Here is a 26,138-nt window from a genome sequence, read left to right as displayed (position 1 = left end):
GGAAAAAAAACGGAAGAAGAGCAGGGTGGAGACCACTGGAGAAATAGCTCACAAAGTGAATCACACCCCCAAGTTTTCAAGTGACTATTCCTGATAGTCATATTTCATAAAGCTCCTGCCATTCATGAGTATCAGGAGTTTTCTTCTAAGTTAAAAAAAAAAGGAATTGTATTTTAATTAAATGACCTCTGTTTAATTTAGGTAGGGAGTCAATTCTAGAACTCCATAGTTAGAATCATGGATTTCATAGAAACTCACTACTAACTGGGTTCTCTCCAATTAGCATCTTCAGTCTTTCAAAATAATATGTAGTTCTACCCTTCAATTTTATGATGTAAAAACATAGTATAGGGATCCCTGGGTGGCGCAGCGGTTTAGCGCCTGCCTTTGGCCCAGGGCGCGATCCTGGAGACCCGGGATCGAATCCCACGTCGGCCTCCCGGCATGGAGCCTGCTTCTCCCTCTGCCTGTGTCTCTGCCTCTCTCTCTCTCTCTCTCTCTGTGACTATCGTAAATAAATAAAAATTAAAAAAAAACATAGTATATACATTGTGTAGCATACATTGAGGACTGACTTTTGAAAAGCAAATTAAGAGAACTGTGATTTTGGTTCAGCAACCCTAGGTTGAAAACAATCAAAGCTACATGCAGTGTTTTCTTGAAGCAAAAAGAGTCAAGGGCACTGTTTGTCAGTGAATTTATATCAACATATAATTATCTAAAAATGTATTCTCCTCCATGTGTAATGACCTAGGGGACTATGTGGGAATGTGCGTTGCAAATAAATGTCACCCTCTGATCTGACCTCAGAGAAGTCTAGGGCTCGGAACACAACTTACAGTTTTATCTACGGAAATAAAATTCAAAAACTCATCTGGTTAAAAAAAATTAGGGTACAAAAGAAGGTGTAATTATACTAACTTTTGTGTAGAAAGAGGGAGGAGAGAGAATTTGTATTGATATTTACATTTTCATGAAGACGCTCTGGAAACAAGAAAGTGGTTTTATGGGCGTGGAGGTGGGAACCAGACAGATGGGGCCTGGGTAAGAGGCTCCTTCCGCATGTTTTTTTTTTTTTTTGAACCCTGTGAATATATTATCTATTCAACAAATCAAGCGAATGATAAACTTCTGCTAAGTTGATGGTTAGCATCATATAGAACTATTGCTTGCATTAACAAGAGTTCATTTTTACCACTTCATTATGAAGATAAGCCTAAGCTTTTTGTACATTTATTATCTCATGACTTTTTATAGTATAAAATTACCCATGTCTGTTTTAATGGCCCCATTGTATCCAGTAATAGCCTGTTACTATATCCCTAGTATTGCACATAGCATTTAGCACATTAAAGATGGTAACTATGTTTGGGAAATAAATGTATGGATAAATTACAAGGTGCCACAAATTGTTTTTGGTAGCCATGGAATACTAAATCCGGAATCACAAATTATTATGGGAAGTTATATGTTACAATTAGTATTTGTAAGGTCTGGATTATATGTTTCTATAAACCTCAGAACCTTGAAGAGATTGGTTACCTGAAATGAGTTGTAAAACTAAAATGGGATCTTCTTCAGGGCCAAGTTTCAAAATAAGACAAATAAGTAACAGTATGAATACAGTGGTCCCAGCACTCCTGAGTAGTTCTGGAGACGCTCTCCAGATCCCTTCTCAGTTCATGACTTTTCTCCTCCACAAAGCAGTGAGATTCAGGACGTCTCTGCCTTTGAATACAGACCTCTCAGAAGAGCCCTACTTGGAGATGCAGGCTGTTCTGAGACGCCCCCAACCCAGGGCAAAGTTCTAGACCTAGAGACTCTTACTGGCTGCTCTGTTGCTTCCGCTCATTCCTGGGGATATTCATAAAGCATTTACTCCTGATCCTCACAAAGAAGGGCTTTCCTCCATTATTTCCATATGGAAGCCAGGGATATTGTCAGGGTAGCAGATCAATCTCCCGAGGTGATATCTAAAACACAGTATTGAATGCTCTGGAAAACAGAGACATCTTTTCACATTGAAAAATATGTGTGTACACACACACACACACACACATACACACACGCTCTTTTGCATTCTTGAACGGCTGCCTAGTACTTCATCATGTGGATATGTCATATCCCCCCATTGATGACCATTTTGGTTGTTTATAAGTCTCTTGCAAAATTAAACAGTGTCACTGCGAACATCCTTAGACACACATATCTTGTGCACTTGTGTAAATATTTCTTTAGGCTAATATCCTAAGAGTACAACTGCTAAATCAAAGAACCTGCATATTTTACATTTTGATACGTATGAAACAGTTTGATCACCTATAATCTCACCAATACATTGTGAAAATGATGATTTCCCACAATTCTGCCAATATTGGGCTTTATCAATATTTTACAATGTTTGCCCAGAAAAAAAGGAGATCCCAATAATTTAACTGCCTTTTTAGGTAGCAAGTTTAAACCTATTTTATTGTTATTTGGGTTTCTAATAGTAATATCCTTTGAGATCTTGTAATACTGTCATCACTCAGAGCACCCCCAACCTCATTTATGAAGTGGGGAAGAAGGCCCATATAGGGCACACCTGTGACTGAAAGGGACACCTTTGATCTGAGAATACTTAGTTTTAAAAAATGTGTCCCTAAGTTCATTTGGAAAGTAGCAAAATTATCTATCTTATAAGATATTTCAGAAATGGCTTCGTGCCTGCCACACCAGTGAATAGAAATAAGTGAGGCTCTAATTGCTCTGTTGTGAATAAATATTCCTTGAATAATGTGCAGATTGGCCAGATACTCTTTGAGGAAAAGAAATATTATTTTTTTTATCTACTTAAAGGTATCCAGGCAGAAAAACTGAAACTCAACATTAAAACAAATCTGATCAGTGAAGCACAGCTGGTGGGGGGTTGGGGATGGGGTTGGGAACTGAAACCCAAGATATCTGACTAATTCCACACTCTTGCCCACTACACTACTCTGCTTTCAGAGGTCATGTTTTAGCACATGATAAAAATTAACCTATCAATTTTCAGATAACTGTCAGAAAAACACATGAAAGAATCAGTTACCCAATTTTTCCAGGAACAGTTTATCTCATTGACTAGAAAACTCAATTCAAACCCAAGTCTGTCAAATAAAATACATGACAAATAAGATTTGGATGCTGAAACCTACGTTTTCCTGGCTGCAGAGATAGGTTATTTATGCTTTTAGATACGAGTTCCTGAAGGGCAGAGTTTTCTTCCACATTTGTTCAGCGCTAACCCAACAGCCTTGCTGTACGGAGCAAGGTAAGGCTTCAAACACCTCTGGGCTCCACATAAGCGACTGGGTTACCCCAAACAGGAGGTGCGTCCTTTCTCTCGTGTTTCTGACAGCCATCTGCCTTCCCCCCTGACCCCCAGAGAAAGAGATCCACGTTAGCAATGGAAAACCCAAGTACCGCCATGAACCCTTCACATCCAGAGTGGCCTGACTCTGGGTGGGGAGAAAGAGAGTTAAATATGAGAGAGATCTTCTTTCCATCTGCGTTCTCTCCCAATGCTCCTTCCCTACTTTGGAGAGAGACCTCAGAATGTTCCCTAACATGGGATATAAGAAATAGTGAAAGGGACCATAACAGAAAGGAGGGAAACTGAGTGGCAAAAAATTACAGAATGAGACAAACCATGAGAGACTCCCAACTCTGGGAATCAAAGGGTTCCGGAAGATGAGGAGATTGGGAGGATGGAATGACTGGGTGATGGGCACTAAGCAGGGCACTTGATGGGATGAACACTGGGTGTTTTACTATATGCTGGCAAATTGAATTTAAGTAATAAATAAATAAATAAATAAATAGCCCCCACAATTTAGTATGAACTAAATCAAGCTGATTAAAAAACATTATGGGCACAGATCTACTTATTACTAAGTTGTAAGAAATACTTCATAGAATATTGGGATTTCTAAAATAAAACATTTTAGATTTATTAAAAAAAAAGTATGAAGATGAACATAACGACCTACCCATGTACCTTACAACCCAGCATCAGCGATACATGTTCCAGTACAGTTGAAGTCCCTCTGTGATTTCTCTCTGGTCACTTTCCCTTTCCTCCCACAGAGGTAGCCACAAGCCCACATTTGATGCCTAATTTGTCTTTAGTATTTCAGTTGGCTACAAGCTTTTCTGTGTCACAAGTGTAGGTTTGCCTTCTTTGGCATTTCACTGACTCATTTAAGCTCCTACTTCCAGAAAGCCATGTTGTTTCCTAGGTAGAACAAGGCTTAGTAGGATCATAAAAAACTAAATCATCAAAGAGCCAGATAGGTCTTAGTTTTATTGTAAATAGGCCACGTGTGTATGTGTGTGTTTGAGGGCACCTCAGAAGGCAGACAGACTATTTTAACTTAAAATGAAAATATTACAATTTCCCACTAGGCCAGTTTGGTTCTGTATGTTTTCCAGGAATTAGATATGTGATAGAGATTGCAGCAAAAATTTGAACAGCTCATCCTGGCTGTTTCCATGATTCATGGTGGTTAGATGGAAGGGATTATAGACCACAGTGCTGGTGGAAGCCTCATGCTTAGTGGTTTAATGAGCTAGAACACCATATGGTCTAGTTGATCCAACTATAATTAATTAGATGAATTAGATGAATTAGATTAAGCTAATAAACTAGTTTTCCATTAATAAATACCATTAGTTTAATTTAAATACACTAATGATATTTACTAGCAAAAGACATCCGGGAGTCCTCATCCATAAAATGTTTCAGCAGGAGTTACCTGGTCTGTCTAGATTGCTTACTGTAAATAAGCTTGGAATTTATGGATTTATGGGACATGGCTGGCTAGCTGGCTGGAAAAAAGGGTAGAGCTGTGGCCTTGTAGGCTGTGTAATTAACAGCATGTTTCAAAAATCAAGATTTTGAGTTATTGTTTCTGTATACATTACTCAAAAACCCAAAACCTGTGAGTTATTCCTAATTGAAACATAGCCCAATAGGTTCTGATTGCCATGATAGACATTTCCCTAATCTCTGTTCCAAGAAGAATGGGCTACCTATCGATTTGTTTTTTTAGTTACAAGTGATTTAATGTAATCAGATCTTAGGAAAAGTGGCTAGAAACTCATTGCCATCACAATGCATGCCAAGCCAAGCCTACAGGACTCTGAATTCAGACTAAGTGAGGTTTGTGTTGCTTTAGAGACCCATCCAATGGAGAGGTTATAGCATTAGCTTCCTGATTTGTCCCATTTCCCACCACTTCCTAACGTTATATGTACTTCAAGTGTTTATATTCAAGTGTTTATATTATCTTCCTGGGTTCTTCTGCAAAAACAAACATACTAAAATTAGCAGAATTATTTTAATAATTTATATTAAATATATAACATACTATATGATATATAATTATATTAAATTTAATTTTTAATAAGATACTTCAATTTTCAAGCGGACTGGGAACTTCAAAAATAAAAAAAACCCAAGTCAATCTCGTTTCATTTCAAAGTGAGTAAAAACGGTCCTTAAGCAAAAGGACTATTGGAAAAACATGACATCTATTTGGCTTACACTTGAAATTATGTTCCCATACAAAGTCTGCAAGATCAGGTTTCAAAACTCTCCTGCACCTTCTTCCCTCTTGCTTGGATGGGAGACACCTGCTATCTCATCAGGTCTTGAAGATGGGACTTTGGGCTTTTTGTTTTACAAGACAAGTCAAACAATATTCAAGTGATGAAGTCCAGAAATGATGCTTAGAAATGTTAAAGTGTGCAGCCTTCCCCAGAAACAGCTTCCTGCAGGAGAAGCAGACATACCCTGGCTGGGGCTCACCTTGGGAGTGCTGCTCCTGTCCCCCGGCCCTGGGGATTGGCTGCCGTCGCTGTTCCAGCCAGCTTCCTGAAAGATGTCAGGACTCTGCAGACGCACCTGGCGGGACACGACGAGGTGAACACGCCTTTCACTGGCCTGGGTGAGAAGACACAGATATTAGCCACTCTCAGAGCTTCCATCCAAAGGGTCCAGCACCAGGGGCTTATCAAGATGTGAGTTTTATTCTACCCTTTTTATGAAAAAAAAAAAAAGGTATCTACCATTTCTCATGACAATGCCCATTTTGTAATTTGACAAGAACGTGAGAATTATTTCCTTTATCTTAAATCAGGAAATGACACCTGCTTCAAGGGAAAAACTAGGGAAGGTTTGACTGATGCAACAGTTTTTGAAAAGACATCATCAAACATCGTTTTTTTTTTTTAAGGGATGGCTCCATTGCATATAAGCCACATCTGAAGGACTTTTCAGATTGAACAGAGTATACAGTGTAAAGTAGTAGCCCAGTCTAAAACTCAGACTGAAGGTAAATAGTATAGAAAAAGGAATAGAGTTGGTGGCAGCAGCACTACCACTATAGGAGGAGAAATCCTGCATCTACGGTGCTAAACATGTAGTAGACATAGGAAAGGATGAACACTTTAGAAATACAGGGATGACTTAATAGGTTCAAATACAGCCTCTTCAAGGGCCTTTGCCTTGATCCTTTATTTTTTTACGGGACTATCATTAATTCTGACTACTATTCCTCTGTGCTATGTACATTGATGCTTGCACAGAACATTCCAAATAGCAGATATATTGCTTACTGCGGAGGTCCATTATTCCTCACCATAAATTTACAAACTGGCTTCCTGCCACAGATGAATTTCACGTCTGTTTGAGAACATTACTCATTTTTCCAGAACTGCTGACTACTGAGCATCCAGATCCTCAAGGCAGACAGAAGAGATCTTAGCCCTGTGAAATGTACGTCAACAAAGCACCCCGATGGCCCAGAGTTGATTAGAAAGGTCCCCAAGAAAGACTACATTTGAGGACAAGGTGGAGAAGAGCAAAGTAAGTTTTTGCGGTCCCTCTCTTCATCCCATCCCCTGACCGCCTACCACAGCGCAGAGATAGACATTGGCTGGCCTGCCTTCTTCCTTTACAGGTATGGCAATCACACCATGGGAAAATTAGGCCATGAAGGAGGACCATGTTTTTAAAACCTAAAGCAACCAGAACCCCATTGATGAAATCAGATTCCCAGGATTGTCCAACAATTAGCCAGCCCAATCCTTTGTGATTTTGCATCCTTATATTAATGAACATTTCTTCTCAGAGTTTTCTTGAAACTTAGGCGTCATCCTCTAGGTAACTGTAAATCAGATGAAAATTTAAAAACCATCTCTCAAGCACATTAAGAGTGTCGGTCAATGATGGGCCATTCAAGTTGATTCGCCCTGCAACTCTGTCATTACAAAAATCCTACCTAACAGGCCCCGAAAAGCACGTTCAAGTCTTTCACTCACGTTCTTTCACATAAAGCCCCGTCATCCCTTTGGCTGGTCTACGCAATCATCATTTACATACCTCTCCTCTGTTCATTTGCCTATCTTGAATTCCTTGTTGGTTCTTATCACATATAAAACTTGCATCAGAAGGAAAATAACAAGCTCCGGAAACAACAATGAAGCAAGCTGACATGAAGAACTATGAGATTGGCCAACTAAACTCAATTCTTAGAAGAGTATTTTGTAATAGTGTTTCTTTCTTTATACTGTAAGCCTCGCTTATCCCGAGGAGGTTATCTCTAGGAACTTTCTGAAGCAAAAATGACTAAGAGATAAGTGGCAAACACTCCAGTCAAAACTCCAACTGCCATGCCCAGAGTTGCTCCTTATCTTCAGGGAAACTCCGATGTTGTGAAGGATCTCAGTGGGGGATTTGTCTTTGGCCTGCACGTGGTATCATGTTCGCTTGGCCCATGAGCAATTACATGACCTAGGCATCTCGGAAGAGTTGAGAAAATCTGAGACTTCTATATCGAATCAACTTGCCAGGAGAAATTCAAACTGCCAAGGAGCAGCCTGCAAGAACCGTTTAATTCACATTTTCAAACCCAAATTTCTGACCGGGGTTTCAAATGCCGACTTTGGTAGTAAGTTGCTGGCAGAAACAACACTCCAATGAGTAACCCGGGTATCAATTTTCTTGGACATACGTTCTCTGCAAGGCTGGATCTGTGGCCCTTACCAGCCACCTTACAAATTGCTCTCGGGGAGATGGTGCTGGATTTGCTTTCTTTCCCAGTGTTTGAAGCTGTAAGGTGGAAAATAGGCTAATGTGTTTGTACTGGCTCTAGCCCTCAGGAGCAGCTGGATTCAGTGTCGAGAAACAGCTCTTAGAACCAGTGAGTCTTTCTTTCTGTGGGTGTGAGCCTGGTGTGAAGGTGAAGCGTGAGCAGGGGGTGAGGGGGAGACGGAACAGCAGAAATTTTTTATTGCGAGCCCGCATCACATGTGCCAGAAAGCTGGCGCAGCAGATCTGTCGCTTTCAATACCATGCTCAGAGGAAGAGCATGCTAGCAGGCAGGTGTAGGATAGCCTCTCGCGTGCATCTCTTGGAGAGTTGCAATTTGGGCCAAAGCAGTGTTTAACTCCTAAGATTGTGGCTATCTTGAGTAGCAAGCAAGGCCAGAGGACAATCCTTTTCAGGGGAAGTTTCCTCTCTCCTCTCTCCCTTAAACATCCTCAGTTTTGATCCAGAAAGACTCTGGACGTGGTGGTTACAAGTTGCATAGTCTCACTGCTTATACCTATTCTTTCTCTTCATAGAGCCCACTCATTAAACTCCCTCTCTCCTTTCTGTGGGTTAAGGGAAGCATTACCGACAGCCTTCTCCCCCGGGGACCTTAGCTTGTTGGCAGTCGTTCTGTCTCTGTGGGTGACATGTGCCAGGCACTTCACGACGAGCCTTGGGGACATGGCTCCTGTCCCCTTATGGGACCATTAGGAGCAGGTGCCAGGAAAGAGATATGGGTTCCACACATAAGAGTCTCTAAGGGTGGGACTAATTACTTCCAGCAAAAGGAATAAGAAAAAAAATCTAATATTCAGAGAAAACCAAAGAATTAAAATGGAGGAGCATTTATCATGGGAAGGCTTGTCTTCTTGGGTCATGTTTGAAGGATTATTTTCCTTTGCTCTTTTGAGACTTGACTCAAGACTGCCAATAATATTTCCACGACAGGACTAAACAGGGGCCAAAAAAGGGAACCATAGTCTAAAGCAGTCTCATTTAGATGCAGCCTGTTTAAAAATCATAAAATCCCACCTCTTGTAACTGGAAGGAGTTGTCTGAAAGCACCACACTGACATCCTGCAGGGCAGGCATCTTGTAGGGTCATGTTCAGCCTGGAAAGGGCTCTTTTCCCTACAAAAGCCACTGTGGCTGGTAAGAAGTGTTCACCGTGTCAGGATCCAACACAGGTCAGAAACTTCACAGAGCAGAGAAATGGAAAGTCAAAGACGCCACCACACAAAGCAGGAGAGGCATTTTGCAGAGCTCTACATTGGAGCCGAGGGCGTCTTTCTACTATTCCAACACTGCATGGGTCCACGCAATGGCAGAGCCAGCCAGCGACAACTAGGGCAGACCAGGAGTAAATAGGGTACCTGTACTTCAAGGTGTGACCTTCTCACCTAGCCCAGGGCTTCACCTATTCATTGTGAAAGAGGACTGAGTTAAACCAAATGCATTACAGCATTTGCTGCTTAAAAAAAAAAGGAAAAAAAAAAGGACACACACACACACACATACACGAATATGCTTAAATAAAATGGTTTAAAAAAAATAAAATGGTTTTTTAACATTCTAAAGACCCAAAACAGGGAATCTCCAAGCTTTTAGGCATCCAAACGACTGCTCAGAGCATGAGACCATATACACACAACCCTTATAACATTGGTATGGGTCCTCAGGTGACCCATGCTTGACTGGGAGCCCTCGTTACAGAGACAACTGAGAGCTACAGTTGCATTTATAATAAATAAGCTTGTCTCAAATTAGTGTTCCACCAAGAAAGGTTTTCATGAACATTGCTTTAAAAATAATTCAGCCTGGATCTGCATTCCCCACTAGTTTATTTTCCCAGGATCCCAGAGTGAGATAGTCTAGCTTTAGTGTTCAGTGTATAGTTGTAGGGATGGTTTTTTTCCATGCTGTTTGGGGTTGCCCCATCTTAGCTTCCCTTCCACCAACTGCTCATATAGCCTTGCCAGTTCATCTATCTTGTGTTCACAGTGCCCTGGGGAAATTGTGAAGCACTGGTTTCCACATCATTGAAAAGTCACCTATATGGAAGAGAGGTCAGACATCATCTAATCCATCATTCTCTCTGTAACCCAGGTTTCAGTTCCCCCTACAAAATCCTTGCCATGTTGTCTCCCAGCTCACGGCCCAGTGCCTCCAACAACCATGAGCTCACTGTGTCCCATGCAGCATGGGCCATTCTTGGCGCTAATTAGAAAGTTTATCCTTAGGCTGAATTAAATGTGCCATTTTCTTGCTTGCCCATCGGCTCCACTCACGCTCTCCTGGGCAGCCGAAAGTCAATTTCCATGTGACAATCTTATTTGAAGATAGGGGTTTACTGTTCTCCCTCAGCTCTTCTCCTTTCCAGGTCAAATATTTCTACTTTCTTAAATATTTCATATGTTTTCTTTCTTTTTTAAAAATATATTTTATTTATGTATTTGACAGGGAGAGAGAGAGAAGAGAGAGAGAGAGCATGATCACAAGCAGGGGGAGCATCAGACAGAGGGAGAAGCAGGCTCCCAGTTGAGCAGGGGGTCCAACACGGGACTTGATCCCGGAACCCTGGGATTATGACCTGAGCCAAAGGCTGATGCTTAACTGACTCAACCACCCAACCGCCCTAATATTTCATGTTTTCAAGTGATCTCAAGAGCTCGATGAACTCTGGACTCACTCTAATAGAGTTGAGCAGGTGTGTGTGTGTGTGTGTGTGTGTGTGTGTATAGATTCGGATCCAGAAGACCCAATACAGAGTAGTATTTTCGCTGATGGACCAGCTGTACCCAGGACCTCAGGGACGGAGTTTCCGTTTTGCCATGTCTTGTGTGCCTAGGGGATTAGCTCTGTGAAGCCAAGGACTGCATAGATGTCTGTCTTCATTATTCCTGATTAGTGAAAAGATGACAGGGAGGTTCCCAGGCCTTCACTAAAGGACGCATTACATCAGTACGGCCTAGCTCCGACATCATGTATGGCATCGACCCTACATGGCAATCAGAACCGTTACCATTTGCTATGATAGAAAAATACCAAAGTCATCAATCATCTGCTGACCTGGCGACACGCTACACAATGGGGTGTGGAAACAAAGTCCTTGCCCTAACCCCCCCCCTCTTCCAGTGAGCAAGAGAAATTGAGAAAAATCTCTCTCGCTGAGCAAAAAGTTGGGGGCTCCAAAAATAGAACTCCAGAACAAGTTAATGGAGAGAGGGTTTTTTTTCTTTTCTTTTTTTTTTTTTTTTTTGAGAGTTTCTATAAAATGAGCTTGGTGAAAGCAAACCTGGTGTGTGCCGATTTGTGCACCATTGCAACGTTAGCACCTAGTATAATGCCTGGCACATTTTTAAAAGAATTCAAGAATATCTTCAGCAGCTACTTTAGTGAGCAAAGAGCAACCAGAATCTAGCCAAAGAAAAAGGAAATTTAAGAGGCGTTGAGGAAAAGTGATGAATAGAACCTTAGGATTTCACCAGGATAGAAAAAGATTTGAGACAGAAATTCTGTCGATTTTTCCCTCTTGACTGTCACTCCATTCGCCCATGTGCTCCCAGAGGCACATCTTTTAAGTGCTAAGATGTTAATGATGACAGGCTGATATACGCAGGGTCCTATGGATGTCAGTGACAAGGTCAAAATAAGAATTTCGTTCCTGAGTTCTTGTGGCTGCTGATTGCTCAGTCAGCGGAATGGCCCACATCCCTTGGCTCAAATGTCATATCTTTTATGGTATCTAGAAGTGACTCTCATGGTTCATTCTGTTCCGTGGTGTTAAAAAAAATGCAACATGAGGGATCTATTGAGTTGGAGGAAGGGCAGTGAAGCCTCAAGATTCCCTAAAAAAAAAGTTTAAAAATTCCCTAATATTTGCAGTGTGTAGCTGTGCATCAGATTTGCTCACAAAATTCTAAGAAGCTGTACAGTGTCCCAAGCCATGCTTTATCATGAACGCATGAAATTTAGAGCCTTATAGAAAAATCATCTGGGCTTTGAGAATTCATCTCAAGAAGACTGTTCTTACATCTATGTATTCTTTAGCCTTTGTATTAAATTTATTACAATGCCGTGTTAATAAAATTGGTCTAAATGGGGGATTTGACTCGGTATTAGCTGTGCTGATTTGTAAAAAGCACATTGATCTATCAGGTCTTATTTCACTGGCAGTTCTTACTGGCTCCAGGGGACAAGATTTCTGTCTGTTTTCCAGTTGTGCAGAACTCATGAGCTGGAATCACGTGTTCAGAACAAATGTAGGTAATACGAGGAGTTCGTTATTTACTTTCTGGCTCTGTCTAGAGCCTCTCACATTCTTTTGAAAAGTTCGAAGAGCCTGGGTGTTGGTAGTTCTTTGATAAAAATAACTTCTCATTGAAATATTAATTCATGCAAAGAGGAAAAAATAATCCCACATATGCAAGTATTAATGAAAACCTATGTTATTATCACCTCTACGGATGGCTTTGAATTTATGTTTCTGCATCTGCCTCAAGTCTGGGAGTGGCCTAGGGGGAAAAAAAGGCATAGAAAAGAGACTCAAATTCGAAATCCAAAATTACTTTCTTCACTTATTAACTGTATATATTTGAACTCCCAAATACATCTGAACTCCCTGCTCCAGAATTGCAGATAGATGAGAACATCTCAAAATAGGCATACCTGTCAGCATAAATCATTTGCACACTGATGTGTGGGGAGGGAGAAGCAATCTCCATGATAGGGGGGTGGAGAGCCCTTTCTTCCCTTGAGTCTCAATCTTTGGTCTGTATTTTGTGGTTCTCTGGTTTTAGGTAGGACACCAGGCAGTGTCACTAAGCTGCCTCTTTCCTTCAGTTATTCTAGACTTGGTGCTCAAAAAAAAAAAAAAAAATCAAGAAATTGACAATGGAGAAAAAAAAGTCAATAAAGTTAATTGGAGTCAACTACTCCATATTCGAAGCTTCTGTCTCCTTAGGGTTTCTCCTCCTGGAGGAGTCCGACTCACTCCTGGGGTCTGGCACCCGGGGCTGCTGAGTAAGTGGGGGTAGGACTCCACATATGTAAGTTGGTCAAATTTAAAACAGTTGTGGCTTCTCTGTAATAGCTTTTCCCTGAAATAATGGAGAAAAAGGCAAAAGTGTGGTACTGTGGGAGAAAACATGACCAAAAGGACATGTTGTCTGGGAATTTCTTTCTAAGGCAAGTATGATTCATGGAGGAGATACACGAGGGCCAGGCAGCCAAGGATTGGTGGGTAACTTGACTCTCCACCTTTGAAGGGTATTAAGTTTAATTCCCGCTGCCTGGTGTGTGTTACAAGTATCACATAAATAAAATCAACGCTTGAGATTGCTTAACTGGATTTTCCCAGCACTCTACTTTTTCCATTTCTTTTCCAGCTAGCTTTGCCCAAGCCTTTAAAAGATTTTTTTCCCCCTTTTCTGCTTTTAAGTACGTTGGCTTTGTTTAGTAAGCAGAAGACTCTTTTAGGAAGTCCCACTATTAGGCAAGATTTTACTTCATAAATTTACATTCTCTGGGAAATTTTTCCCCCTCTTCTGCTATTAATCTAAAAAAGTAGAATGCCACATGTAATCAAAATTTGTCCAAGTGGTATGAGTAAGGGAGGTTTTCTTATGCCTATTGTGAGGTGTAGTGGGCAGCTTATCTCTAGAACATGAGCTGACCTGCAGGGGGAGTTGACAAACACAATAGGGGAAAAAAAATTGATGATGGCCTAAAAGTCTAATTCCAAAGGAGGAGAAAAAAATCATGCATAGGGGGTTTGTTCATGACAAGAACAATGATTCTTCCTTTTCCATGGGTGAATGTTTTCATAAAATGTCTATTTTCTGTTCTCATCCCTTGACATATACAAGTTAGAACCACCTGCTAAATGCTGACTTGATTGTATTTGAGATCAGAGACCAGAATATATTCCAAGCTCTACAAGGCCAGAAACTGTGCCCATCTTGTTTACCACTGTGCCACACACTTGTTGGCACCTAGAAGGTGCTCAACCAATAATAACTGAACAAAGTCAAGAGGAAAAGATGTAGAAATTCCATCTTGGGGACAAACAGCATGTAAAAATCGATTTGGTGTTTGTTCTTTGGCAAATGGTTTGATGATGAAAAATCCCTAAGAGATGGAATTAATGCATAAATTTTATCTTCTGTATATTTACATTTTTATAACTTGGCTCAATGTACTCATTCAACAAACATTTATTGAGTGGCTGTTCTTGCCAGACATTTCTCTAAGTGCTTGAGTCACAATACTCTACTGTATTATTCTGCACTAGGCCAACAGGTAATAAAGTAATTCGTTGGTAGGAAAAAATAAAGTATATTCCATAAAGGATGTAGATCTGCGATGGGAGAAGCTATCTTAAGTGGGATTGTTGGTGAAGGCCTCTCTGAGGTGACGTTTGAGGATACCTGTATGAAGCGTAGCAGTTAGATATTTGGAAGATTCTTCTAGTCAGAGGGATAGCAAGAACATCAACCTTGAGGTGAAAGAGGTCTTGAAATGTTTGAGGAGTAGTAGCAAGTAATAGCAAGCAATGTTTGAGGTAATGTGACTGAGCATGCTAAGACAAGGGCGAGAATACTAGAAATCCTCTACTTTGCTTACAAAATGAATTTGGAAAAATAACTAAAGGTCAAATTACATATGGCTCTGAAGGCCACTGCTAATATTTGGAGATTTTAATCTAGGTGTCTTGGGAAGCATTGGAGAGCTGAGCGTGGGAGTGACAGGATAGGACTGATTTTGTAGAGCGCCCATGTGCTTCCTATCCTGGTGGACGGAGGACGTAGGGTAAGTCTCCTTGCACTCTTTGCCTCAGGCCGTCCACACCTAAAAGGACAGTAGCACACACTCCTTGGTTCTCCTTGAGGAAGAAGGAGAAGATACCACGCACACTACAATGAAGAGACTTGTGAACACCTGCAGGAACTCCATGGCCGGAACCCAGGGTAGGGAGATTTGTGTGTGTGCGTAAGCGACCAAGTTCTCGAAAGTACTCTCTGTCTTCTGATTATCATCCTCCGCGGAGCTTGGTACAAGGTTCAGTCAACTACTGCTGCTGACTCGCTGTCCCTTCTTGAAGTATTAATACTTTAATTGGAAGCTGACGTGGTGTGCCGGGTAATTGCAAACGCTTCATACGATAAGGCCTCTAATCGGGCCCCTCCCCTATCAGCTCTCTACTACCTCTAGAGAGATCTAGAAAATCATGTCACTTCCTTTCTTAAACCCTTCCAGGGACACCCCCATGGCCTTGAGGATAAAGTCTGAACTTCTTAGAGTGGCTTATAAAACTCTGCAGGATCTGGTCCTTGCCTCCCAACCCTGCCTTGCTACGGCTGCTTTTTATAATAGACACCACGCTCCAGGTATTAATGCTTTTCCTAACCACCTTCCAGGGAAATGTTCCTTTGTGGTGTATTGCCTTAAAATGACCCTCCCTGCCTTGTCTACCTAGAGAATTTCTACTGATTCCTCAAAGCCCCAAGTTCAAGATTTTTTCCTGTAAAGAATTCCTAGGCCCATGCAAGAAAGATCTCTCCATCTGAAACAACATTATAGTACTAACATATCCTATGGCAATTATTTACAGAAAGTCCATCCCCTGTACTAGATTTGGGCTCCTTCGAGAGAGCAGCCTAAGAGGCCACCATCTCTATGTTCTCTGTACCTGACACCGTGGCTGGGTGAGTAGCAGAAACTTAATACATCTTGGCTAAAGGGAGTGAATAAATGAATTAGAGTACAAGAGCCCACAACAAAGCCTAAGAATAAAGACGGCAGCTCATTAAATATTGGAAAAACATGGTGACCTAGCCAAAGACAACAAGACCCAGGCTAGGGCTTGATGATGCTATGCCAGTCAGGAAAGTGAATTCATTTGAACCAATGTCAGGCTATCGGGAACATCACTTGTATGCCTCTCTTTCTAGGGCCCTTCTGACAGATTCATACTTGAGTTCCCACGGGCTTTCCAAGAAGGCTGGACTCAGCCATCGAGAGGAGGCTCAGCCTTAGCCAATCCCACGGTGGTCTCCATCCACAGGATTCCTGGAGGGCACATGGCACCGCTTCTTTTTTTTTATTTTTTTTGATTTTTATTTACTTATGATAGTCACAGAGAGAGAGAGAGAGAGAGAGAGAGGCAGAGACACAGGCAGAGGGAGAAGCAGGCTCCATGCACCGGGAGCCCGATGTGGGATTCGATCCCGGGTCTCCAGGATCGCGCCCTGGGCCAAAGGCAGGCGCCAAACCGCTGCTCCACCCAGGGATCCCATGGCACCGCTTCTTACGGGAGTTAGTACCCCTAGGTGTCTTGGAAGTGTCCAGAATGGATGTGAATGACCCCTGGGTCTGCAAATAACAGACTGGGTCCAAGGATGACACAACGCTGCTGATCTTAAGTGACCTTCACCTGGTTAGGTTACAACCCCTACGTGGGCAGTCAGATCGGATGGCTGGCAACACTGAGGGAACGGCCGTGGGCCTGAGACACATCTTTTGCTGGAGTAATGTTCCTACCTGGCCCTTCAGTCTTGACTCCTGGGAAGGGGGCCACTGCACGTCACACACGGTCGTCAGAGGGCGGGTAGGTCAGGGTAACGAGCATCTCACTTACGCTGACAGGTGCTAACCAGGATCTTGGCAATGACCCGTGACTCACCTGAATCAGGTGAGCCGCACTTTCTGGGCTGCCATACCGAAGGTCGTGTCCGTTGATGGCCAACACACGGTCGTTCTCCTCCAGCTGACCGTGTCTGTCCGCCACACCGCCGTCCAACACGTTGAAGATGTACACCCCGGGCTCATCCACCCTGCGCACCAGTTTTATTCCCAGCTGCTCCTCGGGGCTGCTCTTGTTGAGAATCACATGAAAGGTGTCACTGCGGGGCCCGTAGGCATCCAGGGCCTGTCCGCTGCTCCGGCTCTGGAACTTCTGCTCACGCAGCACTGTGAGCCGCAGCACCTGGCACGGCTGCCGCAGGAGGTGCAGGGCATAGTTGTGAGGTACGTTGCTGATGTCCATCCCGTTGACCTGGATGGGGAGGCGGGTGGGGGGGGCACCGGAAGCTAGAGCCAATCAGCCAGCCCCACCTGCCACAACAACCCTTCCTGCAAGGCCCGGCCCCACAGCATCAGCAGGACCCTTCCTGAAAGACCTCTCTGGTTTGTTACCTTCTCCTCTGTCCAAATATTCCAAAGACCCCCCCCCCATCTTCCAACAGGACTTCTAACCCCACTTTCCTCCTGTTCCCTGTACCTTCTGCTGGCCTCTCCCTCTTCAGCCTGTCCCTGCACACGCCCCAGGTGTGTTTACGCAGTCCCAGCCCTCCTTTCTGTTGCTTGCCCAACTTGGTGTTCAGTGAAGGGGCTGGGGGTGGGGAGTGGATAGAAAAAAAGAAAGAAAAAGGAAAAGGCAAAAGAAGAAAATTTCCCATTGAAGGTCAAATGGTTGCACAAAAATGCTGTTCAGATTAAACTGAGCTGACACTTTCTTCCCTAAAACCTCCAGGAATTTTTCTCCTGGGGTCATCTCTCTGCTGGAACTTCCGGGCCATGCCACTGCACATGTGTGCGCGTGCAAGCATGTGTGTGCAGGTATGTGAGTGCATGGGTGCATGTGTGTGGTCTGAAGCTTGTTGCTGCCTATGAGGTCTTTTGCCCATGTTCTCAACAAAAAAGGGAAAAAAAAATCTCTGTATAGTTTCAAGCAAAGTGATAGGCATGAGCTTCCAGGCCCTCTTACTGAAAGGCTGGATCACTTTATTATGCTACTTACACGTCCTCGGGCTCGGCCCTCTAATTTGTGCCTCATTAATTATCTGCGGGGCTGATGCCGCATGGGGCTTTCTGGTTTTAATTACTCTGGTTAAGCAGGCCCAGCCGGAAGGCTCAGACCCTAGCGGGAGTCACTGCTTCGCAAGAAAACCATCTCGCAGCAGCCCCACGCTCTGCGCAGGGTCTGCAGGACCGGGGCCCCACAGGAGAGAGACAGCCTTCTCGAACTTCTGTGGTTGGGTCGGATTTCTTGTACTTGCAGCCAATTGATAGAGGAGGCTCAGAGTGAGATTTTAAGAGGTCTCCCTGCAGGACACAATCATCATTTTTTTTTTTCTGCCTCTCCAGGGATGGATGGAGGCTCGCGTGCACAGACAAGCCTCACCACTTGTATCCAAGCACAGGTGAGCTTAAAGCCCTTGCTCCGCCCTGTCATATATCCTGTGTCTCGTTTCCCCCATCACACCCAGGCCGGGGTCATCTGCTAGACAGTCCTGGCAGCCCTTGGCCTGCAAGGGCCACCTGAAGGCCCTAAGAATCAGAATGTCTTATGTGACCCTCCTGGGCAGAACAACTCCCTCCCTCTGGAGGGAAGCCAGTGACTGCACTGTGGACTGTCTCTGGAGGTTGACGGGCCTGGCCTTGTGCTTTATCCCAGAGACAAGGGGGAGGTTTGATCGCTGCTTTAAATGCTTTCTCCTCTTATTCCAAAAATAATAATAAGAAGAATAATAATAAGAATAATAAGAATAAGAATTTTTTTTGGCAGAGAAATAGCTCATGGTGTATCAGGAGCTGGCCCCTGAACCACCTAGAAGAAACAGGATGAAACTCTTCTCTGGGTATCAGATGGAGTCTACAGCCAGGGAGGGATTCCTTGTCACTCTTGCCGCACGTCCGACCTCTGTGTGATGAACAACTCTCCCTTTGTCCTTTCTGCTCTCAAGAGTCTTCCCTAGCATCCTTCTTCTCACCCAAGCCCCCGAGCACAGCAAGGCCCAGGGTGCGCGGTTCCACCTCCTGCCTGCCCTGGAAGGTCGGTGCCTTGGTGGGAATAGCTTAGCCTCACCTTTTGGGTTTTCTCATGGAGGGCCATTAAGCTACAGGAGGTTTCCTGCAAGGGGGGTGTGTGAAAGGGAGTGACCAGATCCAAGATGACATGTTCCATTAACCTGCTCTAAAAACAATACGAGAAGACAAATAGATGCTCCAGTTTCATATTCTTTTATGTTATGGTTACTGCAAGTGGGAGGAGGGCTTGGGAAGGAGACAGGAAGAGAAGGAGGTAGAGAAAGGGAAGTGGGGACAGGAGCTGGAGGGGAGACGAGGAAGGAGGGGAAGACAGAGACAGACAGAAGTACTCTTACCCAGAAAGAGGCAGAGGCTATAAGGACAAGACAGAAGGGGCAAAGACCTATCTCCATTAAATGACAACTCTCAGGGAAAGAGCCCTATCGGCGTGACAACCCTAGAAAGTGACCGCTTCCCATCCATCTGGCATTTCCTCCATCCATCCGCTGACTTGCTCCGAAGGGATTTTAGCAAGCCCCCTCTTCCCGGCCCCACCACGACTGCGGCCTACCTTCAGGATGATGTCTCCTGGCAGCAGCCGGCCGTCCCTGGCAATCACCCCGTCGCGGTAAATGTGCTGGATGATGATGTGGACCAGTGGGGTTTCGCTGCCTCCCACGAGCCTAATGGAGAGGCTTTCATTGGGATCCACTCGATTGATCTTGACGCTTGTAATTTCACCATCTGGAATCAGGTGATACAACCTTGGAAAGACTAAAATGGACAAAGACAGTATTTATTTAAGACACCCACCCGGCGGACATTTCCAAGCCCTCCTCTTCTTGCCAAACCTTGGTGTCAGCCAAACTAAGCTATTCATCGTTCCTCATACATGTTTTCCATTTTCCTGCCTCCTTGCCAGCGTCGGTTTCTCTGCCTGGAATGTTTTTCATTCTAGGCCTAGACCCAATTTTTCCTTCAAGACTCGCATGAAATGATCCCTTTCAATTAAGCTCTACCTTGGTCCCTCTTGCCCTGCTCTGTCCAAACATCCCATTCCACCCCCCACCCCCCCAAAAGCTTGTATTTCTCCCCAGCACTGAGCCCTCTGTTGTCATTCATGCTCATTTCATTCATCCTCCTCCGGGACCCTAAGATTTCTGAGGACACTGTTTGCAGCTGTCCTGTGGCTGTGTGTACAGATCACGAGCGCCGGCCAGAGCCTCCTGAGGGTGGAGGGGTGCATGAGGACGAAGGGTCACTAAGGGAGAGACCACAGGCTCAGCGCCTCCCTGTCGAGGGACAGAACGGACCAAACCAGCTTTTCTGCTTTCTCAGGCCATTTTGAAGATTTCTCCCCGGCAGTCCCTGCTCTTCAGGCTCAGGGCACTCCCAGGCCTCCCTCCCAGACACTGCTGTCAATAAAGGGAAGTCAGCCAGCCCGATCCCTGACCAAGGAGAGGTGGTGGCATCTGGAGGCTCATCCCTGCTCTGGCTGGATTGCTGAATTCAGAGCTAGCAGGAGATGCAGAGAGCTCAGACTTTACCTTTGAATGGAAGACCCTTCTTTCCCCATGAAATCCTTCCTGGGTCCCTTCACCACTAGCCCCCACCACACCCCACCCCAACCCGACCCCACTGCTGGGCCCACATGCAGAAGAGCTTCCTTAGTCGTCTGGTTTGACAGCAACAGACACCATAGTGCAGCTTTATTCTGCATGGGAGGGCGTTTGAGCTGAGAGTGGGGAAGTGACCCGGTCTGCTGGAGGCTGCAAAGTAAGGTGGCCCTCAGAGCCAGTCACACCCTGGGGCTCTAGGTGACCTGCCGTCCTGTCACCCACCTCCCTGGGGTTTTGGAACAACCAGGGATTCACAACGGTCCCACGGGGGACTCACCAGAGAGACCCATAAGCCAGCACTGTCTGCACAGAAGTGTGCAGAAGGGACACCGCGGGATGCCAGGCAGGCCGCACCTGGTTTGGTGGCGCCTGCGGCTCCTCCCTGGTTGCTGAGTTTGGATGCGGTGGGCGGGATGCTTTTGTCTCCTCTAGCTGCTGACAGCTGCCTCTGCCCTAAGATTCTCTCTTCATTAAGTCAGCTGGGAAGGGGGGAAACAGCAGGTCTGGCTCTGCATAATGAGCCCTGTTTTCAAAACCCATGACCTTAGTCCATTTTCCCTAATGAACTATGAGTTCATTAAGAAGTGCTCAACTCTCCAGGAACAATACAGAAAGAATTAAAATGACTTCAAAGTACCGTAGGACATGATCAACAAAGCAATTTAGCAGCCAGAGGAAGCCTGAGACGTTGCAAGTGCGCGTCTTAACCTCCGCTGGGATGTAATTTAACGTAAGATTGGCTTTGCTGGAAGGCTGTGGGCAGCGGCCTTAATCTGTCAGTTCCTGGTGCTAACAGTACTTGGGTGATTGCTTTCAATTAATGTTTAAACTACTTTGATTACATTAAGTAGGCGTTACCATAAGCATTTGTTGGAACAGGTCTGGTGACAGGCAGTGGCGATTAAAAAAAAAAATCACTTTGAACGAAGATTTAGAAATAATCATCAAAGCTGCTGCTGATTCTTGCTCCCCTTTCCCTCCCTGTCGGCTCCTCCCCCATCCCTAAGAGATTTACAGAAACTATCCTCCCAAACCTAAACTACTCAGGGCGTTTGATTTGAGAATGTGAAAGGGCACACCCAGTTGTCCTTTTACATAACGTGAATTAGAGCCACGCCAATGAGACCCTAGTGACCTCGAAGCATTAAAATAATTTTTGGGGAGGGTGCCTCAGTGGGTTGGGCATCCTACTCTTGATTTTGGCTCAGGTCACGATCCTGGGGTCATGGGATGGACCCCACATCAGGCTCCATGCTCAGCAGAGAGTCTGCTTGAGATTCTCCCATATAAATAAAATCTAAAATGACAACAACAAATCCAACTGCCAAATTTGTACTGGTCTGGAATGAAACAGAGTTGCTGAGTATCGTGTCCTCACCGAAGGACTAGGGATATGTTATTTACTGAGTGTTTGTTATGTGCCAGGCATTGAGCTAGCCAGTTGCATGCATATTTTGGGGGGGGGGTGGTTCGTCCTTACAACAATCCTATGAAACAGATTATTATTATCCCTGCTTTTTAGAGGACAGAATGCTGGACCTCAGAGAAGTTAAGTAACCTGGCCAGGGTCACACAGCCAATAAGCAGCGGAGCCTCTTTCCCCGTGACGGATGGATACACCATGCCACGTGAGTTCACGGGCCCAACCACAGGTTGCTGAAGCAATGAGACTTGAAGGCCATATTAGAAAGGTTTGTTGCCTTTTGTTTGAATCCTGGAAAGACCATCACTACCAGCCTTGTTGAGTCTTTAGCACCTCACCCTATACACCCCTGGAACATCTGAAGAAACCCATTCTCTCTTGCTCTCAGGCCCCTGCACACCTGCTTCTGCAGCCATCCCCATCTTCCTGGGACACAGATGCTCCAGAAACACTGTGCAAAAGCTTTCAGGTGTGCTCACTGCCCCAAATCAAGACCCCGAGCGGCATCCGGGACCCTTCCAGTCTAGTCTTAACCTCACCTCCCACTGCTTTCTAACACCCAGTCTAGATCCCAATGCCCATCCAGGTCACAAACTGCCCCTTAAACGTGGGTTATGCTGTCCTGCTCCGAAGTGATGCTCCTTTTCTGGGGCTGCCGCTCCCATTTGTTTACGGCTCAGTCTTCCTGGTATTTTATTTTCTTCCAGTCATAAACGAGCCTCTCAAAGCCAGGAACTGGATTTTATAATCTTTGTATAAAATCATAGAGCCCAGGCCAGTACTTCACACACAGTAACCTCTGCTCAGAAAGGTTTCTGCAATAAACACGCAAACCGATCTTATCCAGGCAGAAGAAAACTTTAGAAAGCTCAGGACCCTTTCATAAGAGGGAGGACTGGCAGAAAGGACGTTGTAATCCTATAGTCACTGCACATTCGGCGAACGCCATAATATGTGCCAGATATCACACTTCACCTTGAGGATGCAAACACTCACCAAAGAACCCCTGCTCTTACAGACGCAGTTGCAATGAGAGATGACATTTGCTATAATAACGATGCAGGCACGTCGAGAACACAAGGAAAGAGCACTGAGGGAATCAGGGGGGCTTCTAAGAGGAGGCCAAGCCTACGCAGAGCCTGGAAGAAGGAATTCGAGTGGCAGCAGAAGGGGTGTGGGAGTGAAAATTGAACAACAGCCTGGAAATATTCACAGGACTGTAAAGCTCAGAGTAGTGAGAGCATGCAGTGTGTGTGTGTGTGTGTGTGTGTGTGTGCAGTGGGGGGAGAGGTGACAGGTGAGCAAGAGGGCTTCTCTAGGACAGCTCATGGATTCCCTGAAGGCATGATAAAGACCGTGGTGGGGGATTGGCCTCTCAACCCCCTAGGACGAGAGGGAACATAACCCAGCAGTTGACAGAGTGGACTCTGGAGCCAGAAAGCCTGACAGTCAGATGTCATTTTCTAGCTGGGGGACTTTGGGCTAGTTACTCTCTGGGTCTCAGTTGCTTCATCTGCAAAATGAGAATCATCAGCCCTATCCCTTGGCATGTGACCTCTAAATGACTGAGGACAAACATTACCTGGCACCCAAGAAAGCTCCATTTTTTTTTTTAAAGCTATTGTCATTGCTCTGAAGCTCTAATAGAAGATAAAAAGAAAATATTTCCTAGCTGCATTTTTATTGGCAAAAACATGTAGGATCTAAGATCCAACAGAGCCTGGACTCTAGAGTCATGCTACCTGGATTCAAAGTTAAGCAAGGTAATTCGGGGCAAGCTAGGTAATCTCTCTGTGCCTCGATTTTCTCATCTGTAAAAGAGGGTAATAATAATAGCAGCCACTTCTAGATTTGTTCTGAGCATTAAATAAATTGGTTGCGTGGACAAACACACTCAGAACCACACATTATGCATAGTCGTCATAAGAACTTATATCTTATAAGTTATAAGAACTTATTTACTGCATGCCAGCCACTGTTCTAAATGCTTTTCATTTAATTATTATTATTTCTTATATGTGTGAAGCTAGCACCTGGAGGTCAGGGCTTCAAAACCTACTTGCTCAACCTCTGTAAAAAGAGGAGAATCATTTCTGCCTTTAGCTACTTATGTAAGAAGTAGTCTAGTCAAGGTTAAAAAAAAAAAATCTTATGCCCTTGTCCTAGAAGGGTGGGGTCCTAGAAAGTGGGCGGGGTCAGGTTGTCATCACCCCTGAGGTCATCCTGGAGGCCTCGCCCATGTCCAGGCCCACAGGGAGCTCACTTACCTTCGGGGGCAGTGGTGTCTTCAGAATTTTCCCTGCCCTGGTCAGCTTGGTTGGCAACTGCACTTCCACTCTTTGTCCTTCGAAGAACACTCAGAGCTCGGTTGATTTTTTTAAAAGATCTGCTTCTGATCGTGGATCGCTCAAAGGGCCGTGCTGAGGACAAGAGACAAGGAGAAACAGCAGCTATACATTCACAGAAATCTGCTTTTACCTACGCGTCTGGTCAGATATATATACAACAGCACAAGAACGGTGATCACTCCTAGGTGGTAATTTGCTTCCCTGCACAGTCTCAGTTTTCTACAATGAAATATGTATGGATTGTTTAAAAACCTGCTTTTCTCTTTTGCTGGGCTGAACGTAGCAGCACTTCTCTCGAGCAGCAGGGATGGGAAGGTGCCGACACTGGCGGTGGTAAATCATCGGCCCTAGCTTGGCTCCTTCCACCAAGTTCGATTACACGTTTTTAATGATCTGAGGTACTTGTGGTTTCATTTCACTTTGGAGAATTGGACGTTGGATTGCTGCCAAAACTACCAGGATGATTTCCCCTTTAAAAAAAAACATTTCTAGAACTCTCTACAGTAAGTATTCCACAGAGGGCAATCTCAAGGCAAGGAGCCTGTTCCCAGACAACCACCCGTTTGACTCACCCCTAGTTCGGTTGCTCCGGCCAGAGTCCAATGGGCTGTCTGCTGGCTGACCATCCTCCACGGTGGACACGTAGGCAGGGTTGTCTAGGCCAGGCTCATTTGTCACCAAGGAGACGGTGGCAGCGGCAGAGACCTCTGGGGAGAGAGCTGTTGCCGTGAGGCTCACGCAGCCATCGGGGCAGCCATCTTGAGAGCGCCTCTTCTTGTCTTTGGTCAGGCCGTAGTGGGAAGCACCTTTACAGCTGTAACAAAAACCAGTGGGAGGTCAGAAAATGTGGCTTTGCTCATTGTTCAACCAGGCTTCTTCAAGTATACATGCTTGTTGCACTTGCAACGTGAGTTGTTTGCGCCTATGTTTGCTCCCCCCCACTCCCTTTATCACAGGGAGGTACTCAATATACACTCATCAGCTAAATGATTTAGTGGCTTGAGAAAACAAATGCCAAAAGATGATTTTTGCATTCTCTTAAAGCTCTCTCTACACTGGTATCTACAAGAGCAGAGCTGGAGGCAGGCAGTCTTCAACTGTGGACTTGGTCATTCCCTCCTGTTGGTGTTTATTTTGACCACAAAAGTCCTTAGTCACACTCAGTCCTTTCTTTTGGGTTTGGTTTCCAAAGCACTGAACATAAATACAAAGCTCCTCCCAGATTCCATATTTAACTGTCCATGGAAACAGAATCGCCATCGCCACAAAGCCACAGGGGTTTACTTAGCATCAGTATTCTCTAGAGGCAAGCTTGCTGACTTCCATGCTCTACCTCTGGGCTGCTGGCCAGAACCAGGGGCCGGGGGCTCCTGTATACTAAAATCTTATTCATTCTCATGTCTTCCAACATTAGGAAAGGAAAACTACATTCATGGTCTTTAAGAAAGGAAATGGTAATCGTCTATAACCATTCACTCTCCATGTTAAAGAGCAGACCCCAGGGTCAGGAGGCCAAGGTATAAGCTGATTTAGGTCCATATTTTGCTGTGAATGTACATCTACGTGTCACTGAGAAAGTCATTTCAGCTCTTAGGTAGCATTTTGGTCAGAAAGTAGTGACGAGTTGACCATCTCATCCTACTGTGGTGAGCAAGTGGCAGTGGACAGTCACATCAGCTCCCTCAATTGTTGGAAGGCAGAAATCATATGGGTGAGTCCCTTTAAGAAATATCCATTTGCTTATAATGGATGTACTAATAATAAATTATTTTTTATCAGTTCCTTACAGAAAATCTTCTGTGGTTAAAAAAAAAAAAAAAAGG

At 44.5% G+C, this 26,138-nt stretch overlaps 1 protein-coding gene across 6 annotated transcripts in view; it reads right to left on the bottom strand.

Moving 5' to 3' along the window:
- The window catches only part of LNX1 (ligand of numb-protein X 1), a 128,077-nt gene that overhangs the window by 10,255 nt on the left and 91,684 nt on the right, over window positions 1-26,138 (bottom strand). For 5 of the 6 annotated variants that reach the window (XM_055340958.1, XM_055340967.1, XM_055340949.1 and 2 more), the window contains 5 exons: window positions 24,888-25,129; window positions 24,235-24,387; window positions 19,497-19,699; window positions 16,800-17,171; window positions 5,831-5,965 (listed from right to left, as the gene is read on the bottom strand). In XM_055340958.1, the coding sequence (XP_055196933.1) occupies window positions 5,831-5,965; window positions 16,800-17,171; window positions 19,497-19,699; window positions 24,235-24,387; window positions 24,888-25,129 (1,105 nt within the window). The remainder of the gene's footprint in view (window positions 1-5,830; window positions 5,966-16,799; window positions 17,172-19,496; window positions 19,700-24,234; window positions 24,388-24,887; window positions 25,130-26,138) is intronic. The other variant, XM_055340987.1, reaches the window with a different exon arrangement.

This window comes from Nyctereutes procyonoides, unplaced genomic scaffold (genome assembly GCF_905146905.1).
Source record: "Nyctereutes procyonoides isolate TBG_1078 unplaced genomic scaffold, NYPRO_anot_genome, whole genome shotgun sequence".
Classification (NCBI taxonomy): domain Eukaryota; kingdom Metazoa; phylum Chordata; class Mammalia; order Carnivora; family Canidae; genus Nyctereutes; species Nyctereutes procyonoides.
The sequence above is the reverse complement of the archived record's forward strand: the minus strand, read 5'-3'. Positions and strand labels throughout refer to the sequence as shown.